Source organism: Pseudonaja textilis, chromosome 1 (genome assembly GCF_049901715.1).
Source record: "Pseudonaja textilis isolate UNSWEBS1 chromosome 1, rPseTex1.2, whole genome shotgun sequence".
NCBI lineage: Eukaryota > Metazoa > Chordata > Lepidosauria > Squamata > Elapidae > Pseudonaja > Pseudonaja textilis.
In genome coordinates, this window is record NC_141990.1 from 82,449,816 (window position 1) to 82,470,862 (window position 21,047).

The following is a 21,047-nucleotide window of genomic DNA, read 5'->3' on the forward strand; positions in this document are numbered from 1 at the left end:
TGGGATTGATTGATGTTTTTGGTATAGACCCTCGGCTGGAATAACTGAGAACTTTAGAAAGAAGGAAAGTAAAAGTGGTTTTTTTTGTGGACTTTAACGATCATAAAATATAAGAGTGTGTAATGATGATATCTCTTCGGGAATTAAAAATGGAACTTAAAAATATGAGAGAATTACTACAGGAAAGAGGCAAATCACTTTGCTCTGTGTTAGAAAAAATGGAAATGGTGATTGAAGAACAAGAAGAAAGCTTCAGAGGTGGAGGAGTCGACTCAAGGAGAAGACATTTTAAAAAGACAATTAACACAAAGAATGCTACAAAGAAGTGGGGAAAGAAGGAAGGTTAAAAAGTTGAGACTTAAGAAGGCAATCAAAAGAGGGAATACCTGTGAAGTCAGGAAAGGCAGAAAGACCCAGCAGAAAAGGGGAAAGGAAGATATTAAGAAAGAGAGGGATATAAGAGAAAAGATATGGGGATAAGAGGGGGAGGAGAAGCAGTAAGAAACAGGTGCATGAAATAAAGAAACACAGAAATAGTAAAATGTTGAAAAGCAATTGTTTTTTCAGAGATAATGGTTGATGAATTAAAAAGGGGATTCTGCAGGGTGACAAGGGGTAATAAGAATATTTCTGCAATTAAAAATATTTAGAAAATAGGGTAATATAGATACTGATAACTCTTATTAAAAATCAAGGGGGGGAAATATGCTGCGGAATCCAATTGAAAAGATGTAATGATTATTATTGTAAACTTCTTAAAAATAATGGTTTATTGGGAATCAAGATGAGGGAATAAAGGTATATTTTAATCATTGAGGTGTCACACTCAAAACAGTAAAAGGGGGGAAACCTATAGTTGTGTTTTTTTTTTAGTGTTAAAATTTGTATTAATCTAGAATTTATAAAAAGAATGTGTAATGGAAAGGGAATAAGACAGACTAAAGAACCAGCTAAATTAATAAGTTAATATAGACTATTAAAAGCAAGGAGAGACATTGGTAACTTTTTATTATTATTATTATTATTATTATTATTATTATTATTAGGCAAACACATATTGTTTATCTTTATTTTTAAAATAAATATTAAAGGATTATATTTGAAATAATTGAAATGAAACAAAAAGATGTTTCGACTGAGATTAATGAAAGAGGCTAGAATTAATGTGTTTGTTTCTCTCCTTACTAAAAATTTGGAATGGAAAAGGTAATAATAGAATTAAGTATGCATATATGAATATATAATTGCTGTCATATTTGTATGTAAAGGTGATGACCCGGAAATATGTTGTCCACTAAAAAGACATTTTCGTTTTTAATGTGAAAAACTGAATAAAATTTGTTTTTAAAAAAATGAACAGAGAAAGTAAATTGGTAAATGAAGAAGTTAACTATAAAGCCATTTATATTTTGCATTTATATTGCTCTTATTTTCCATGAGTGGGAACAATGTTTTCTCAATTATTGCATTAAAGTATCTGTTATCAGATAATATCCACCTTTATTGTTCTATTATGGTTAGCCAACCTTTCTGAACATTTTTCACTACCTTCAGGGCTGTGTGGATAAGAATGTATTGTCAGCCAGTCATTTTTATAATCCTCTGAAACTCTTCATACAGTAATCTCTTTTATATGAGAAAAAGAAAGTGATCCTTAAATAAAGAAAACATTATCCTAGTGCAGGGGGTCTCCAACCTAGGCAACTTTAAGACTGGTGGACTTCAACTCCCAGAATTCCCCAGCCAGCAAAGTTTTGCTGGCTGGGGAATTCCGGGAGTTGAAGTTTGCCAGGCTTAAAGTTGCCAAGGTTGGAGATCCCTGTCCTAGTGGACACATATGACACAGCACAGGAACACCTACTAAAAGGAACTTAATACAATATACTTCAATGTGTTTGCATGAATATATATAATCACATATGTGCAAGTATGTAGCTTTAAAGAAATGGGATCTTTTTTATTTTACTATCATCTTCTCTCCTCACCCTACTCCAATGTGAGCTGTGGGGATGACATTGGGAGTCAGAGCAAAGAGAGGCAGCGGAGTCTCATAAAAGGCAATTTGGCCTACAGCAAAAGCTTCAGAAGAGACCCTCCCTAGTTTATTAGGCTGTAAAAGGGAGGGGGAAATACATAATTCTGGATTTGCAATATTTTGTTAATATAATCTTACAGCAAAGTAGAATTAGCTCATTTGGCTAAGTTACTTGTCTGGTCTACTTCGCAAGACTGACAAGATCTTAAATCTGAATCATTCAATGAAAAATATTTTGCTCTGGGAATACCACACAGATAAAATAGCCATCAACCCAAAGGTACTGCTACTTGACTAGCTAAATGCTTTTTCTTCCAATTACCACCAAGTGAACTTTCCTTTCTGTTAGTGTGAAAATCTATCGCAATTTGCCAATATAACATTTTAGAAATAAAGCAGTCCAGTTTTCCTCCATAAACGTTATATATGTATACATCAGCATCACAATTTTGCTGAGGAAAAAGTAAGTTTTCAACAAATAATTCATATTTTTTCTTGCAGATAAACATTATAAACTTATTTGACAATCAGCTTTCTGGAGCTGAAAAAAGCAATGATCTAGGGGCATATACTGTATAGTGGATTGCATCAAAACAATGCATAAACAAGCAGTAATCAATCAACTAGTAGTAGATGACCAAAGAAAAACCAACATTGAATATTGGGGTGGAAACACTGTAATGTATATCCAAACAACCAAGTTAAGTACACTAAAACTAACCCATGGAAAAATGTTATATCACAAATCATCTTTGTGGCATTCATTCATAAAAAAGCTCAATAGTTTCACAAAACTGCAGCTGTTGAAACAACTACCAACTTCAATGGAGCCTTTTAAATATATTTTACCACAGAATCTTTCAATCCCTATCTCTGAAACATTACTACTGTCTGTTAAGAATGTATCATGAAATAAGGAGGAAACCACACATACCAAAGTCTAGGAACTGACATTTAAATGCTGTTTAAAAGATGGTTTACCATGAATAAAAAGTTGTGTTTTCTTAACAAGCAGCTTGTCAAGTCAACAAAACTTTCCATTCAATCTGCATTAAGTGTCCTAATTATAGGACACTTCACATTTTACTGTATAGCTTAAGGAAATAGCAGTAGCACTTGGTTTACAGAATCAGCAAATTGCCCCCAACAATCTGGGTCTTGGAAGAATGTACCTTCTATTAGTACAGAAGTAAATTCCCCCACTTTAAACACTCAGTGGAAACATATATGGCAGGTCTTAACTACTTATGGTATTCCACAACACATTTCCATGGCATGCATTCACATGTCAGCTTGAATTCAAGCTTAATCCATAGAGTACAGTCATTAAATATTTTTGTATTTGAAGCAAGTCTAAATCCAGATAATGAAGGCAGATCAATAATGTTGACTAAAAAGAATGAAAATATCCAGTAGCCCTATTTGTGTCACAGCAAAAATGTTTTATTGGATGGAGGCTACATTCTGAAACATGTATGGAAAAGAGGAAAAGCCACAATATGAAAGCATGTTGACTCAGTATCCTGTTTTTCCCTTTAAATAACTGTACAGGACAAGTTATGGCTCAGTGTTTTTGTTTTGTTTCTTTTAACCAACCTCTGCAATATAACTGCTTTATGACCATGCACATAATTACCATAAAGGCCAAAATAACCAAAGTATACTTTTCTGGTAGGGTATGAATCAACCCTGTGCACAATATTTAGAGAACACAGAACCACTAAAAAAAAACCCAACACCCTCCAGCATCAAAGATACATAAATTCAAAGGAAGTAAAGAACTTTTTTTTAAGAGAAAGAGAGATTCATGCAGATGAAACAGTATTTTAGGCTAGCTAGCACTTTGGTTAACAACATTTTAATTCGGTGACACCTTAATTTTTAAATACAGGTTCCAATTTAAAAGAATCTAAATTTATGATCAGTTTTACCGTGTTTCTCCAACAATACAGCCTCCACCAATAGGAAGGCCCAGCATGATTTCTAGGCATGAGGTGAAATTAAGCCCTGCCCCCCCCCCCCCCAATTTAGGCCTATTTAAACCATGCATTTCCCCGCCATTTCTCATATCGTTCATTAGAACTACACAAGGTGAAGAGAAATGGGGGGGAAGGGCGGGGTGGGGTGGGGAGAAAACTTGCCTTTAGGAGTGCCCTGCAGGTAGCCTAGGCTAGAACACCCCAATAGCCGATAGAAGCTCCCCGAAGGCAGAGTCCCCAGCTGCTTCAGGGCGTGGCGTGGCTGCCCATGTCCCCTCGCCTTTAGGCAGTCTCTTTCGGGCGATGGAAACTCCCCAAGTGCAGTCACCAGCCACATTGATCGGCTGATAGAAGTGGCCTCGCGGTGAGGGGAGTGTGTGTGTGTGCACTCGCCCTGAGGCCGCTTATAACTACTCTGTGTTTCTTCTCTGCTGCTTAAGGGAAACAGAAAAGCTCATCCAACCATCGAGGTTTCCAATACTTTACCTCTATTGAATCTAAGTTAATCTGGTTAATGGTGGGTCAACCCACTCACCCCAAGTAGAAACCATAAAGAAATATCATATGCAGCTGTTGGAAGAATAAATTGAAAAAAATGGATGGAGAAAAATCAAACAGAAAAAATATCAGTTATATCAAGGAACTACCATGCATATAAAGTAGGTACAATGAACTGAAAACAAATATATTCAAATTGCTTTTAATATTTACTCAACACAAATCCTGTAAAAAATATATCCAGTTACTAATACTGTCATTCAGTAATACAGCCTGCTTCTAATAATTGAAGATATATCAATAAATGTAGGAACTTGATCGGATATACTCTAAAAGCCAGCAAATAAAATTAGTGATATCAGATTGTATTTTCAAGCACTTTTGAAAAGTGCTTATGTTTGTTCAGTTGAAAATCATTTAATGTGTACAAACATCTCAAAACAGACACAACTTTTGTCTGTATAGTATAGACAATGCCTTGAATTACCCGATGAAAAAGTAAAATCATCATAAATGTTTTCCATTCTTTTTTAAATCAATGTAAAATATCATAAAGAAAGGTGCACTTTGGTTTGCTGTCAATATATATTCATATTAAAGGAGGAACCAGAAAGGCAGAAACCGATTAAAGCTTTTGAAATTTTGAAATCAATACTTGGGGAAAACAAGGTTGAAAAAAAAACTGCTATACATGGCATTAATTTATATAAATCATGTAAATTTAATTTATTTATATACTTCATGCAACTTCTATATAATATTTCCAAATAATTAGGAATGTTTTTGTAAGGAACTTCACTGTACATGGCATTAAGGAAGTAGGCAAAATAATTTCAGACAGGGAGAAAAGATGTAGAAAGAAAAACTGGTATTTTCATCCCAAATCCTATTCTAATCATAAGCCTTGGTGCTGTCTTATATTTAACTATTTGTCTAACTGAACCACAACTGACAACACTGACTACCATCTTAAGGTAGGCATCCTTCCTACTCTTACTTACTCTTTCCATGGTTAATGCCTGTGATTAAACCTGGTAAATATGTGGTCTGCCAGTTAAACACAGCCCTCCATTGTTTCAAGGACAAAAAGTAAAATGTAGATCCTAATCTAATGCATGCGCAAAGAGAGCTTTGTGTACTCACCCTTTGCTTGCACGGCCCAATTCCCAATGGGCTGCAGACAGGCATTGATCCACAGACTGGGAGTTGGGGACCCCCGCATTAGAAAATATTTCCTATTTACATGAATCTCATCTAGATGAAGTTGCAGCAGCACTTCAGTCATCACCAAACTGATGGATATATTTCTTTGTCAGAAACATTCCTATGTCAGAAATGTTGGGAGTCTATGAAAAGTGAAGTTCCCTTATCACGTGAAGTGTTAATACCACTTTATAATGCCTTGGTAAGGACACACTTGGAATACTGCATCCGCTTTTGGCCGCTACGATATAAAAAAAAGATGTCGAGATTCTAGAAAGAGTGCAGAGAAGAACAACAAAGATGATTAAGGGAATGGAGGCTAAAAGATATAAAGAACGGTTGCTGAATTGGGTACATCTCGTTTAATGAAAAGAAGGACTAGGGGTGACATGATAGCAATATTCCAATATCTCAGCAGCTGCCACAAAAAAGGAGCCCAGCTATTCTCCAAAGCACCTGAGATCAGGGCAAAAAGCAATGGGTGGAAACTAATCAGGGAGAGAAGCAACTTACAACTAAGGAGAAATTTCCTGACAGTTAGAATACTTAATCAGTGGAACAATTTGCCTCCAGAAGTTGTGAATGCTCCAACACTGGAAATGTTTAAGAAGAGATTGGATAACCATTAGTCTGAAATGGTATAGGCTTTCCTGCCTAAGCAGGGGCTTGGACTAGAAGATCTCCAAGGTCCCTTCCAACTGTTCTGTTCTGTTCTATTCTATTCTATTCCCATACACAAAGTAATAATTTGGAACCTAAACTGCTTCTCCGCTTGTGTAAGGCATAGGGAGGAATTTTCTTTTTACTAACAGACGCTCTTTTGTAGACTCATAATTTCTGTATGACCCCCGAGTACTAGAAGAGATTGTGAAGAACTGGAAAAACCCTTGAAAAACACATATACCATTACCCATTTGTGGAAGAAAAATACTCCAATGTTCATATCTTTATGATGCAATCTACTAGGTCACAATCTAATTATACACTTTTTCATTGCTTCTGAACTTGTTGCCAATATGTAGCTAACTCCTGCGTAATACGTAGAAAAAATTACTCCCAGGCAGTACAAGTATGTTTCCTCATACTAATATCTGTGTGCAGGCTACAATGAGGGAACGAAGTTAACATAAATAAATGCTTTGTAAGGTGTAAGCCTGCAGACCGATTATAATTCAGAATTATTTTTATGTCCAGTATTAATAGCTTCAGGTAATTTCATAAAAATAAAATAAATAGAAAATAAATAGAAAATAAATTAACCTGAAAAGAGAAATACCTTGATATAGCAAAGTAAACAGACACTGTTAAAATAAAATAATCAGGATGAACAGACAGAATTAATATTCCTTGGAATTTCTGCTGTATTTCTCATTTTGGTTATACTTGGTAACAGCCATAAATAACACACAGGACTGAAGAAATATTATTCTCATCAGGGTGAATGATAACAGAAGCTGATATGGAGTACAGTTTGTCAGACATGTTGACTGTATATTATGACAAATTCCATGCTTGAGCCTACTACGGGCAAATGTAATCTTGCTGCTCCCATCCTGTTGTTGTAATGCATTTTGTGGCTTTTTCATACAAGACCTTTCTGTTACTCCATTGCATATGTTCATCAGAGACATTAATTCTGCTGCTTAATCTTCTACCAAATGTACAAGACATTTGGATGGATGTTATAAAAGCACTCTAAACAATGTAAGGAAGCTGCAAAAGGAAGAGGAATATAATTTCTGCTTCTTTTTCTAAATTTCATGCATATTCAGTTTTTTTAGTATACAGTGTTCCTCTTAGCCTTCTGGGCAGAAAGACTGAAAAGACCATTAATAGCCACCATTACTATACATCATTTATTTCTCAATAACTCCTTGACAAGAAATACAAACTGCAATATGATTGCACTTCATGAAGGCTGAATTTTTTAGACTCTTAATAATCTACCTTTTGGCCTTTTTGTACATTTCAAAACCCTTGCCTAACAAATTCTACATAGATAACACCTAACACCCAAAAAGCATCTAGAAAAAGTTTGAATGTTCAGAATCAATAAAATTAGTATGCAAAACTTAGAACCATGTAGTCAATTAATATGAAAGTCTCATATGGATTTAGGAAAAACATATATGCAAACACACTGTTTATAGTGGGAAAAAACCCCCAAATTTAGGTTTGATTCTTTTTCTGCCAAACATATCACACAATTATTAAAGGCAGCGCCTACACATTTGGATGTAACTTTCTAATTCACAGAGGTAATGTGTACGTTTCCTTACTGAATGGGAAGTGCAGAAATGTATGCATAGTAGTCTCTTTCTTCCACTGATGCTTATATCCTAGTACTACCGGTAGATGTACCTTTTTACATTTTATTAAAAGAGGCACTCTTTGTGGGATGGTTGGCTTATAAGCATTTGTTACTTCTGTGGCAGTTTATTGAAAGCTTTCCATACTAGCCACCAGAATTAACTTTCTAGAGGTTCCTGGTATTGGTGGATCACAGATTCAAACTAATTCAAATAAAAATTACTGTATTTTTCGGTGTATAAGACACACTTCCCCCCACCCATAGTGGGTGGAAATGTCTGTGCGTCTTACAAAGCGAATGTTGCTGAAGCCATGCCTACCCGCTGGCCCCCACCCTTTGGCTTCTGCCTCCCAGCAATTTGCCTACTTGCAGCAAACCACCTGGTAAGCTTCAGCACAGTCTGATTAGCACAAACAGCTGATTGTCAGTTGAATCGGTCTCCCAACGATCAACTGTTTCAGGCTGCAGAGATCGCCATCACCTATTGCCACCTCCACGTGCCCCTGCATCCCATTTTCAGGCTCCACGTTCCCCATTTTTGGCCTGTTCCAGGTGGTAGGGACAGGGAACAGTTGGAAAATGGGGCACATGGAGGCCAAAAACAGGGTGCGTAGAGGCCGAAAATGGGATGAGACGAAGGGTGAAAATGAGGTATGCTGAGGCCGAAAACGGGATGCCAAGGCCAAAATAGGCGATGGCTATCCCTGTAGCCTGAAACAGCTGATTGTCAGGAGGCCAATGCATCCAACAATCAGCTACTTGTGGCAAATCAGGCTGATTGCTGTTTGCTGCAAGGAGGCAAATTGCTGGGAGGCAGAGGCAGAGGCTGATTTTTTTTCTTGTTTTCCTCCCCAAAAGCTATGTGTATCTTATACTTCAGAGTGTCTAGACTGAAAAAGTCCAAAAAATACAGTGTTAAATACTATTATTTGTATTCCAAAGTTTCAACTATATTCCAGCAACTTGAACCATTCTATCAACTATAGTGATAATTCTACCAATAAAGTAACCAAACTCTGGCACAACCATGGCAGAAACCTTTTTTGCATTCAACAAACCATATATTGTAGCACAGGGAACAATAAAACAGCCTCTTTTTCACCTTTTTCCTACCATTTGCTTGTATCTTAACTCAAAGAAGACATGTGAGACATAGGATTCTACACAATAGCATTCTACACAATAGAGATACTACCTGCCGTACCAGCAAAATGATAGACACATTTATCATTGATTACTACATCCCTGAAATATAGAAGAATTCAACTGCATCTGTTCCCTAACAATAGTATCTGAGGGGTTCTTGGTGTTCTCTGAGCTTGCTTGTTTCTTATAGATGTTTCATTACCCAAACCAGATAATTATCTAATTTGAGAGACTACCGGTAATACTGATGAGGTTACCTAGTTCAGGTAATGAAACATCTGATCTGAGATCACCAAGGATTTCTCATTTCAACTCTTAGCTAAAAATTATCTTTATTGGGAGAATGGTATTTGCCAGAGAGGAACTTTCTGGAGCAGATGTGGAAGTGATACAGAAGGAAGTAAACAAGGAAAAGCTTCACCATACAAGAATATGTCTTTTATGTGATGGTGAATATAACCATACCACACAGATTTTTATGACTATTAGTATTTATTTTTATCTTCTGAAATAACTGTATTCCAGATATGTCTAAGAGAATAAGCATATATGTATTTTTATCAAGATCATTGATACTATCAAAGTATTTTCCTTACTACAAATTAACACAGTATGACTGCCTTTCTCCTTAACTAAAAAGAAAGCCATTCTAAACACTTTTATGTACAGTACTTCATAATTCTCCACCTACTGAGTTTGTAGACTTTAGAAACTGGGCATCACTTATATAAGCTCTGTCTTTCTGTCTGTCTGTGTATCTACACATACATTGGGAAAATGGGGAAGGGGGAAAGGGTGAGAGAACTGTAGAATGGAGGGGGGAAGAAAGAAAAGTGTTAGCTTCCAACTCTTTTCAGTGCAGTAGAATAAAATAACAATAGTTCATCCTTAACCTTTTACTGTTCCATATTTAATGTATACTAGCCATTTCTATGATAATAAACTCCTATCAGTTTCTGAATCACAAACCTGAGAGTGATTCACATTCCTCCAAATAAATTTTCATTATTAAATACATTTAGTGGGTAAAGAGAACAGAGAAATACCAAAGCTCACAACGCAATATAATACATCAAGCAACCTTTGGTGTATAGAAAAGCAGCTTCAAAAGAAGCTTTATTCCCATTTCTTTAGTAATGGTGGAATTTTCTTGAAAAATACTATTCCAGTTCTTGTCTCTCTTACAAAAGAAAAAAAAAAAAGGACCCAGATGTGGAAATTTCACTACTGAATTCCAAAAGGAACATTCACAATCAATCAATTTGGGAATTGGTGATGTTAGTTGAAGGAAATATATAAACACAATAATATCTGAAATAAGCTCATGTATTCAATAATAAATGTGCTTTATAATAAAGAAATACATATATACAACGGTTGGATATGATATATACAGAAATGTCAAAAAATTAACTTACAATTATACAGTCTACAATGTCATTTGAAAGTAGTAGAGACTAAATCAAATGCATGTAAAATACATGTGAATCTATTACACCTTTAATTAAAAGTTAACAGTGACATTTATATAAGTAGAAGAACTATTATAAAGGAAATAGCACAAATGGACATTATCTCTAAAGGTCATTTCATGTATTACAATGACTTAAAATAAAATAATTTTAGGAAGGTGGCATTAAATAATAATAACCAAAAGAGAGGCTTCATTCTGTGGGAAAATAACTGCCAGCTTCCAGCTGCAACACTGCTGTGATCAGCGAATGATTTTGACACATGTTTAGACCCAAAGATCTTATTATAACTATTTTAGGTTTATGGTTAACATAGGGTGTCATTACTTTCCACTGAGATTTTGTAAGTCTCCTACATTAAAATTCATTATAGCTTAGTTATATTCTATCTAACACTATCTTGAAAGACCAGCAACAGTCTGCCGCTGTCTGTTGAACAATATTTTATCCCTGGGTGGCTGGGATCAGCTGTGAACCTCAATGATTTATCTAATAAAGTCAGAAGTGATGTAGGACTTTTTTTGTCACCCTCTAGTTCCCCTACTATTCCACACAAAGGCCTTCCATGGAGCTAACAAGAGCACTAGGGATGTTATTTCTTCTTACTAAAGAACAGGTTTATAATTATGAACGTGACAGTTACCAAGCATCCCAAGGATTATGAAGTGAGAGGAAGGAAAAGAAACTAACGTTAATTGTAGTAGCTAAAGCACCAATCTTTGAAACATAAAGCTATGGGGTTAGTTTATATGATGGCAAGTGCATATTGAGGACCCTATTAAAACAATCTGTCCAAAAATATGACTAAGGATCAGAGATGGTATTCAGCAAGTTCTGACCAGTTCTGGAGAACCGGTACTGGAAATTTTGAACAGTTCGGAGAACCAGCAAATCCCACCTCTGGAGATTTTACAGTATCCTTCCCCTGCCACGCCCACCAAACCACGCCCACAGACCTGTAGTAAAAAAAATGGAATCCCATCACTGCTAAGGATTCATAAAAGCCACTGTTATAAATACTTCTTACTTCTTATTTGTGCCTTAAAAACTTTATTTGTTATTTAGGGCCACTTAAATGCAGATTAAAGTATCCTTTAATTCACTTAATAAGTTTCACCCTGTCAGCAGTGGTTATAATAAATATGATTTCCCCCTCACTCCATCCATGGTATGCTTATGTAATATAACAAGACAAACCTTTGGCTACTTGTTGGGTATTAATAAAGCATACAGTACAAGGAAATTGTCCTGATTAGGTAGCAAAGACAACTCCCCTCCCAATTCCAAACATTTAATTCAGCGTTTTCACACAGGCTCCTACTATTCACCAACTTACTGTTGCAAGCACATCTTATTTAGAAAGCTAAAAAAAACAAACAAACAAACCAAACACTCTCAGTGTAATCTCACTCTCCCTTTCAAAGAGAAGGATGTTAAATTTCACGGGTCCACTTACGAACTGATGGCAGGCAGAGAGCTGGGCAAAGATGCCCCTGACAACAAGTTTAAACTTCGGAGACCTCCGCCTACTACCTAGAGTACGTAAAATATCCCAGGAAGTCTTCCCTTCTCTGAAAAAAAAAACAAAAACCACCCCGGCTCCCTCCAGCCCCGACACGCGAGGGGTCCCTGGCCTGGGTCCTCCACCTCCTTTCCGCGGCAAGAGCATCCCTGCCCGCTTTCTCCCTCCGGGGCCTTACCCAAATAGTGTCTCAGGTCCAGCAGAAAGTGAGGAGGGCCCCCGTTGAGCTGGTAGAAGAGGGAGCCTAGGCAGAAGAGCAGCAGGGCGGCCATGCAGAAGCCGTAGTCGCGAAGGGAAAGGAAAGGCAGCAGCGAGAAGGGCCTCCTCCTCCTCCTCCAGCCCATGCCGTGAGCGGGACCCCCGGAGGAAGCCGGGGCCACATGAGGCCGGGGCTCCGGGCAGCCCGCCCCGAAGTGCTTCGGAGGCGGCGAGGCCGGCAGCTGCTGCTGCTTCATCGTCGTCGTCCCCGGCGCTTCCCTCGCCGCCGCCGCCGCCGCCTCCTTCTTAGACAGCTCGCCGGGCAGAGCGCATCCTCCATCCGCCTGCCCCGCTCCGCCTGCCCAGCACAATGGAGGGGAAAAGTTCGCCGGAGGTTCACGCGGTTTCTCTCCTACTCATTGCCGGGTTTCCCCAGGGTCGGGGCGAGCCTAGGACCCGGGGAAAAGAAAGCACCCACCCACCAGCACCCCCGCCGCCGTAGCCCTCTGAGCGGGCTTAGTTCGGTCTTGCCGCCGCCGTCGCCGCCGCGGCTTTCGGAGCTCCTTCTCGCCTTGCAGCGCCGCACTCCAGCCAGTTGCAGGCTCAGGTTACAAGTCCGACGGACGGCGGGCCGGTGGCTGCAACTCACTGGAAGCAAAAAAAAAAAAAAGTTGTTTGCTTCTCTCTCTCTCTCTCTCTCTCTCTCCCTCCCTCCCTCCCGCCGCCACCTTTCCCCCTCTCTCTCTCTCTCTCTCTCTGCCTAACTCTCTCCAGCTCCCCGGGGGCCTCCTTTTTGCTCGCTACACCAGCGCCCCCGGAGGACGGCCGCGACGGAACGGATTCGAGGCTTCTCCGAACTCGGCTCGACTCCTTCCCTAGCGGCGAAAGACGTCACCGACCTCCTTTCCCATTGAGAAAAGGGCGGGGGAAGGGAAAGGCGAGGGAGGGTCCCCGTTTCCACAGACCGCCTTGTTCTGGACGAAAAAGGCGGATGGGCTTCGGGATGACATATATATATATATTAAATGATTAGATAGCAAACTAGGGCTTCCTTGTTCTCAGGGGTATTTGGAAAGATAGCAATAAGACTTATTATACTGCTTCGCGATGCTTTACAGCCCTCTCTAAGCGGTTTACAGAGTCAGCATATCGCCCCCAACGATCTGGGTCCTCATTTTACCCGCCTCAGAAAGGTGGAAGGCTGAGTCTACCTCGAGCCTGGTGAGACTCGAACTGCTGGCAGCCGGCAATACAGTGTTTCTATTCATAACTAAAAGGAACCTCTCTACTTGGCCTAAGTCTAAAGGAGTGCAGTAAAGCTGGGGAAAATACTACAGCCCGCCCAATGCTATTTCTCTTTTTTAAAGTCATGACTTTTTCACTTACGGGGCAGTTCCAACCCATTGCAAGTGAACCATTTTCATGTTTATTGTGTTAAAGACTACTAATTCAAATATGGAGGGGGTATTGTCCAGAGAAAGAAACAATTTTCTAATAAAGGTTCAGCTAGACTCAACATTGTTTGCCTCCTTCTGCAGGAGTTACTGGGACTTGCTCAGATTTTGCTTCTTAACTACCAGTTTAAAGAAATGCTCCCTTTTCCAATCCTCTGATAATCTGGATTCAGAAAAAATAGAACTGCATACAAGCATTTTTATCTCTTGGGAGCTATAATGGTATGTAGAAATGACCTTGGAAGATAAAGAGGAAAAGCAAGCTGATCATGGTCTGATACAACTTGAGTGGGAAAGAAGAGGGAGGAGGAAAACATCTCAGAAGGGACTTTCCCTAGTTTTCTGAAGAATAGAAGGAAGGTAGGAAGACTTTCAGATTTGCAAGATTCTGTTAATGTAACCTTGCAATAAATATAGAACTGCGTGCTTCTGGCTTGGAACTAATAGACTGACTAGTTGCTGTTAATGTAATCTTGTAATAATGATAGAACTAGTACTCCTGAATGCTTTTTGTCTGCAACTAATAAATACACTAATTAGCTGCTATTAATGGAACCTTGTAATAATGATTTAACTAGTACACTATTCTCTTATTTGCCTTGTGAGGCTAACAGGAGAATAGATGAAGCTCTCTTATCTTTTATCTTGTGCAAGGTGCAGGCTCAGATGCCTAGCCTGAAAATTCACACACAGGGACAGCTGGTTTTTGAAGCAACTGTAGCCCTTACCCTAAGCTTATAAAATTGCAGTCTATTTAGCAGTTCAAAGATAAATGATTTACTCTATATAAGAGTAAATATTGTTGGAGAAACACGGTAGTATATAGATTTTGAAAATATTTATGAATTGTATCTTGTTGCAACCAAAGAGCTGGAATTTATTTTTATTTATTTATTAGATTTTTATCCTGCCTTTATTACTTTATAAATAACTCAAGGCAGTTAACATATATAACACTCATTCCTTCTCTTATTTTCCCCAGAACAATCTTCCCTGCAAGATTGGCAAAGATGTTTAAAGACAAAATGAAAGTGTTTAAAGACAAAGTGAAATATTGGAAGTGTTATCAGATACCTGTAAATTCACATATGAACTCATTGGTTACATGCCATTTATTTATAACCACCTATTCTTTACGAGCTCTGGGAAGCTTTTGTTGTTCTTGTTAGTTGCGACGCGATCCCATGGACAACGTTCCTCCAGGCCTTCCTGCCCTTTATCATCCCCTGGAGTCCATTTAAGCTCACGCCTACTGCTTCAGTGATTCCATCCAGCCACCTCATTCTCTGTTTAAAGTCGTCTTCTTTTGCCCTCAATCTTTCTCAGCATTAGGCTCTTCTCCAGTGAATCCTTCCTTCTCGTTAGGTGGCCAAAGTATTTGAATTTCATCTTCAGGATCTGGCCTTCTAAAGAGCAGTCAGGGTTGATCTCCTGAATGAAATAGCGTGTCACGTGTAAGTCACATGTTTTTTTCAGTACTTGTCGGTTTTAATATTTGTTGCATCTTCAACAAATTACTGACAAGTACTGAGGTACTACTGTACTTGTTAGATTATCATGGGACCATTTAGCATCAGAGTAAAAAAATATCTGGTCAGCTAAAATTCAATATTCATTCTGGCCATATCAGATTAGTTACTTTTCTCTCAAAGAGTGAGCCACAGAACTGTCTAGTATAAATGCATTCATGTGAACAGCTTAGATCCCAAATATGACTTTTTGACTCTGAATATTTTTTTCATTTGCTATTTTTAACCCCATTTCAAATTCATGTCCTGCTGTGCTTGGAATTGGAATTTTCTTTTCATCCTTGGAAAGATAAAAGCAAGAATAGTTAGGCAATCAAATATGGATTATTTTGTGATGACTAATTCATTTTGAATTATACATCTACTATATCACATGAGCATTGTTTTCTTATGAAGATGTTGTAAATTGCTCAATGGGTTTAAATGGACTCCAAAAAAACATTGATGTATTCAAGCCGACTGAAATCATTGGACTTCAGTGCATTTATGCAGTTAAATACTTCAGATTCCAATATTTTCTAATTTAATTTCTTCTACCTACATATACATTTTAGGTTCTATTTGATTTTCAGCAATATATTGATACTAGAATGTAAATTTATAATTATGACCAGACTAATAAAATTTATAGCTTTTGGGGGAAGGTTATAAAAAGTGGACTGAATTTTTAAAGAATTAACTCATGAGTGTATGTAAATCGTAAGTGTATGTTTTCTTGGGATATGTCCTAAGATATTCAGACAATAGCTCAGAAGTTAAGTTAAATAACAATCTGGACCTTTATTATGTGGCTGATTCCTTCCACTCCTTCCCCATGTCTGCATGAACAGACAATAGAAAACATTAGAGATAATCCAAATCAAAGGCCCAAATCATTTTATACAATTCTTGTTGAACTCTGCAATAACCAAATGTCGCATTTGTTCACAGAAATAATGAGCAAGGTTTTGCAAAATTAGATCTTATGAATCACATGATTTAATTCCAGCAGTTATTAAAAAAATCTGGCAACTGGCAACATAGATTTTCCTGAGAAAATTAGTAAGTTTTGAATGAGTCAGAATTAATAGAACAAGCACAACTGAAATATTAACCGTGGGACTTACTTGTGCAATCAGATGTATAATCCTCATCTTATTTAAAAAAAACCTTGTTCTGGAACCCAAATTAATAGTAATATTAGCATGTGTTTAAATTTGTCTCAATCATATAGTATCAAATGTCTATGATTTCCAAGAAGAGCTTTCTTGGAACATTGAAGTCATTCCTCTATACATATTGCTTACTGAAAGAATTTTCTCCTTCCAAAGCACTTTTCTCTTAATCAGCTGAGAAAACAAACTTGATAAAAGCAGAAATGTAATTGCAAGTTGAAGACACTGCACTTACAAAACTCACATGCTCTAAAAATTGTGTCTTGGGTAGACCTAATTTAAATAAGTAGATCTACTATCTACTGTCATGAGTCATAGTAGTTCTGACCTTTAAGCTTGATACTAATATAAGTTTTTTGTTTCCCCTTTTTTTTCTTCTCATTTTAATTACATTTCCGCTCCTCTCAAAATATCCTTCCTAATCAAAACTAGCAGCAGCTGTTTCAGTGCTAGTTGCATAAAATGACTCAGTTGGCATCTTTCAGGCCAGTTAATCGGAGTCAGCAGGAAGACAATTTACTTTCAATATAAGGGGCGTTTTGCTTGGGAATAGGGAAACAACTAAGCTCCACATCCATCCATCCATCCATCCACCTCTCTCAGTAATTAAGCCTATCTCACCTATCATCCCTCTAGTTCAAAGGCTAATGTGAATTATGCAGCAGTTTAGGCTTGTAGAAGGCAATCCCTTAAAGTTGCAATGTAATCCAAGCCAATCTGCAATCAAAGCCCAAGTTCATTGGGAAAAATATAAAAAGAATATAGCAAGAGGTTAGTTATCAAAAGCAAATCAAAATTTATACCAGTCTATCTAGACTGCTATATATTAATAAATGTATGGTAGCTGAGTAGATTTATTAAATATCTCTGGTTTAGCATTGATCTTTCAGAGTCAAATAAATCAGCCAGTAAGAACAGATACTATTAAGGAATGACAAGATAGAACAAGGAAGATGAATAAAGGTCAATTTCCCATGTTTTATTCTGCTGATTGGGAGATCTTTGATTGGCAGTTTTTCTTCTTCTATCCAAGGAGCAATTGTCAGAATTTATCTGCATAGATAAGAAACTTCAAGGAAGTCAGTCTGGCATATCAGAAGGAAGATGCTAGTAGAATATAATTAGATGTGGGCATTGGGGATTTTTTCCCAGCCACTACAAATTGTTGAAAAGTTTGAGCATGCCCAAAAGGCAGATGGTATAGTTTAAAATGTGATTGCCAAATCTCTTCTTCCCAAATGTCCCATCTTAAGGCCTGATATATAATAAAGTGCTACTAGTAACGGCTGAATCTTGAATTCCTCTGGTCTGGCTAGCTAAGAGGTTTATATTCTTCTGTCAACTACTTCTCCATTCAGTCCAGTTCTAGGAAAAATAGAAAGGAGAGTACCTAGAACATATCAATTCAAGTAATATATAGTATAAAAATATGGTATAAATATATACTATTTCCCTGAGAATAAGAGCTATTCTTAAATTGTAATCATGTTAGTGCACTAGACAGGGGATCTCAGTAAAATGAAAAAAATTCCTTTGGGAAACTCCCACAGAGAATGCTATTCCCTTGTAAGCCAAAGGATTTCCTTGTAAGCCAAAGGATTTCCTTTCCATCCAGCTCTCCTTTAGACTAGGAGAGTATAAATAGGAAAATGCTGCAAGCAAAACAGTCAAGCAATTCTGATTGTGCTAAACTATGCAGACAGCTCCCAAATAAGAACTTAAAACATATAGCTTAATATCATTTATTTAACAGCATTAGAATAGCTAATGGTTATACTGGTTTATATGTATAGAACAAACAGTAATATGGGTACATTACATATGATATATTTAAAAAGGCATCCCAAGTTCTTTTCTCGCTTATAGCCCTGCACCTTTAGAGAAAGTACAAATCAAAAACAAAAGCTTTCCCCTACCAATTGGTGAAACAAGGCAGAGTATAAATTAATCTGTACTTAAAATGACAGAGACTCCTATGAATGTTAAGTCCGGTAGATCGGCCCCAGGTAGATCGGGTCACATTGAGAGGCAAGACTCAAAGTGCACATTCAGCTCTTTATTGAATATACAGTTCCGTTCAAGACCTGTGAGCCGCTTGGCTTTATTCAGCAAGCCGGCCGGCGGCTCGGCAGCCAATGGCAGCGCTTTGAATCTCCTGCAATTGGCTCGGCCAATCGTGGGAGATTCTTAGCGCACCAATCACAGGAGTTTAGTTAGCCAATCAAGTTGCGGTCCGTATGGACCAATCAGAATTCAGGGTTTCAAGAATGTTAATATAGAACAATGAACTCAAGTACCTTCCATAATCTTGGATTGTCATTGTAATTCTCAAGAATCTATAAAAGAGATCTAGCTTTATCAATCCTATAAATAGGAAATGTTTATATAATAATGGGGGCATTGTTCTACTCCTTTCTGAAAGTTTAGTTTTTTAACAGCAAAATTGTATGCAGTTTGGAGGTGGTATTCAGCAGGTTCTGGTAGCGGAAATTTTGAGTAGTCGGCAAATACCATCTTTGACTGGAGATTTTACAGTATCCTTCTCCTGCCATGCACACCAAGCCACGCCCACAGAACCAGTAGCAACAAAAGTTTGAATCCCACCACTGATGCAGTTCCATTTAGGAATAAATCATGTCCAGCATCTGAAGAATGAAAATAAATATATGAGTAGGCATGCCTAAAATTGCTTTGTGATAACTTCCTTCTCTTAATTTGGCTTAAGAAAGTTGGTAGCATAGTTCACAATCACTTGGGCAGAACTATCCTAAGGCATTTTAATTTGGGGAAAAAAACCTAATATGGAACATTTTGTTTACAGTTTTGTGGGGCTTCCCCCAGGGGTGGGATTCAACCGGTATTACTACCGGTTCGGTGATTACGTTTTGCCACGCAAAGCAGCTGAGGTTGTAAAAGCAGGAAATAAAGGTCAGGTAATAGCCCTGGCGGGCAGGCGGGACCAAACAGCAGCAGACACAGAACCGGTTCTGTGTCTGCTGGTCTTCAGAGCTAATGGTTCTATAGAGCTGGGCAGAACTGGTAGCATCCCACCCCTGGTTTCCCCAGCCACTTAATTAAGACATTTCACCATTATAGAAGCTACTTTTAGAGTGAGAATTAAAATGAGAAGCTGTGCTTTATGCTGACATTTTAATCAGCAGAATGTACTACTCTGTAGAAAACTGATTGGTTAAAAACCATGATTATGTCATTTGAGCAGGTTGATATTATCTGATGATAATTAGATAATTTATTTTACATTTCATGTCATTCTGTGGCAGGAAGTAATTTGAAAGAAAGTGACATCTATTACTTTTCAGACCAATCATACTGGTTGTTATATAAGCAGCTTATAATATCCATCTTCTGCTTCGTTTTTTTTCCAGGTGATAAAAACTTTATGGTATATAGTTAAAACAGATAAAATGATTCATTGAACAAAAACTTGGCTGATTTTTATTTTTCATCCAAAATCCAAATGTTCTGTAAGAAAAATTGCAGGCATACTTATAGCTGAAGAAAAGTGATTGACAAATTATATATAATTGTTTCTTCTTCCTCTCAAGCTCTGTGTTACACAGCATTTAACATTCTGTTTTGTATATAAATTGTTCCAAATTAGTTTATTTCTAATCTCTCATTTTCTTTAATTTTTTTCTCCCACTTCCCTGATTAACAAAAAGGCATACACATGGTATGAAAGAGGGAGAAAATCAGAACAATTCAGCCAAATCTAAACACTTAAAATAGGAAACAAATCATTTCTATTTCTACTGAGGAATAAGTCCCATGCTTTCAAGTGAGATGTACCCCTGGGTAAGTGTACTTTGTGTTGTATCTTAAACTAAATTGGAACCAGTGTAGTAGTGCCCATGAGTACAAAATTGATGCTTTTTATCCATTCTATTTGTTCACTAATCCAAGCTGTAGAAAATTTCACATGCTTTCTTGATAGCTGAACTTGACAAACAAAACATTCCACAATAATAATTATACTGAGTTTACTCATAGGAAGACCAAGTGCTTTCCTTACATAATTATATATGTACAATTCTTGAATTTTCTCTCTATTATTTTTTTGGACTATTCCACTTTAAATTGAGGGTAGGAAGCTTTTAGAGGAATGTTGTAATCCATCAGTAATTTATCCATCGAAAGATAAATATCTTTCTTGTTTTTAGAATAAAGAACTAAGATTAATACCATAATGTGTAATTAGGTCCTCAATCCATTGATTAAATAGAGCCATATATTTGTCTTTTCACTGCTGCAATTTTTGGCGATGGTAAATATAGAAAATCCATCTACATTATCCGGGTGTCAAATTTCAAATATGTAATTGAAAAGAATATTATCAGTTGAAAATATTCGGTGTTGTCACCTATCAGTGCTAAGACTCAAAGCACCCGACCAATTTTCAGTGAGTGTTTTTGAAATATCTGAAATCACACAAAAGCACACACACGCAAAACCATTTCATGCAGTGTGGATAGTAAAAGTGTTGCGCTACCCTGAATTTAAAGTGGAATATTCCAAAAAAATTATA

The 21,047-nt window shown here is 37.4% G+C and overlaps 1 protein-coding gene across 1 annotated transcript in view; it reads right to left on the reverse strand.

Moving 5' to 3' along the window:
- The window catches only part of UST (uronyl 2-sulfotransferase), a 110,909-nt gene extending 97,890 nt beyond the window's left edge, over window positions 1-13,019 (reverse strand). Inside the window, exon 1 of the mRNA XM_026705406.2 lies at window positions 12,345-13,019. Coding sequence (XP_026561191.1) covers window positions 12,345-12,621 — 277 coding nt within the window. The 5' untranslated portion in view covers window positions 12,622-13,019. The remainder of the gene's footprint in view (window positions 1-12,344) is intronic.
- Window positions 13,020-21,047: the final 8,028 nt, after the last annotated feature.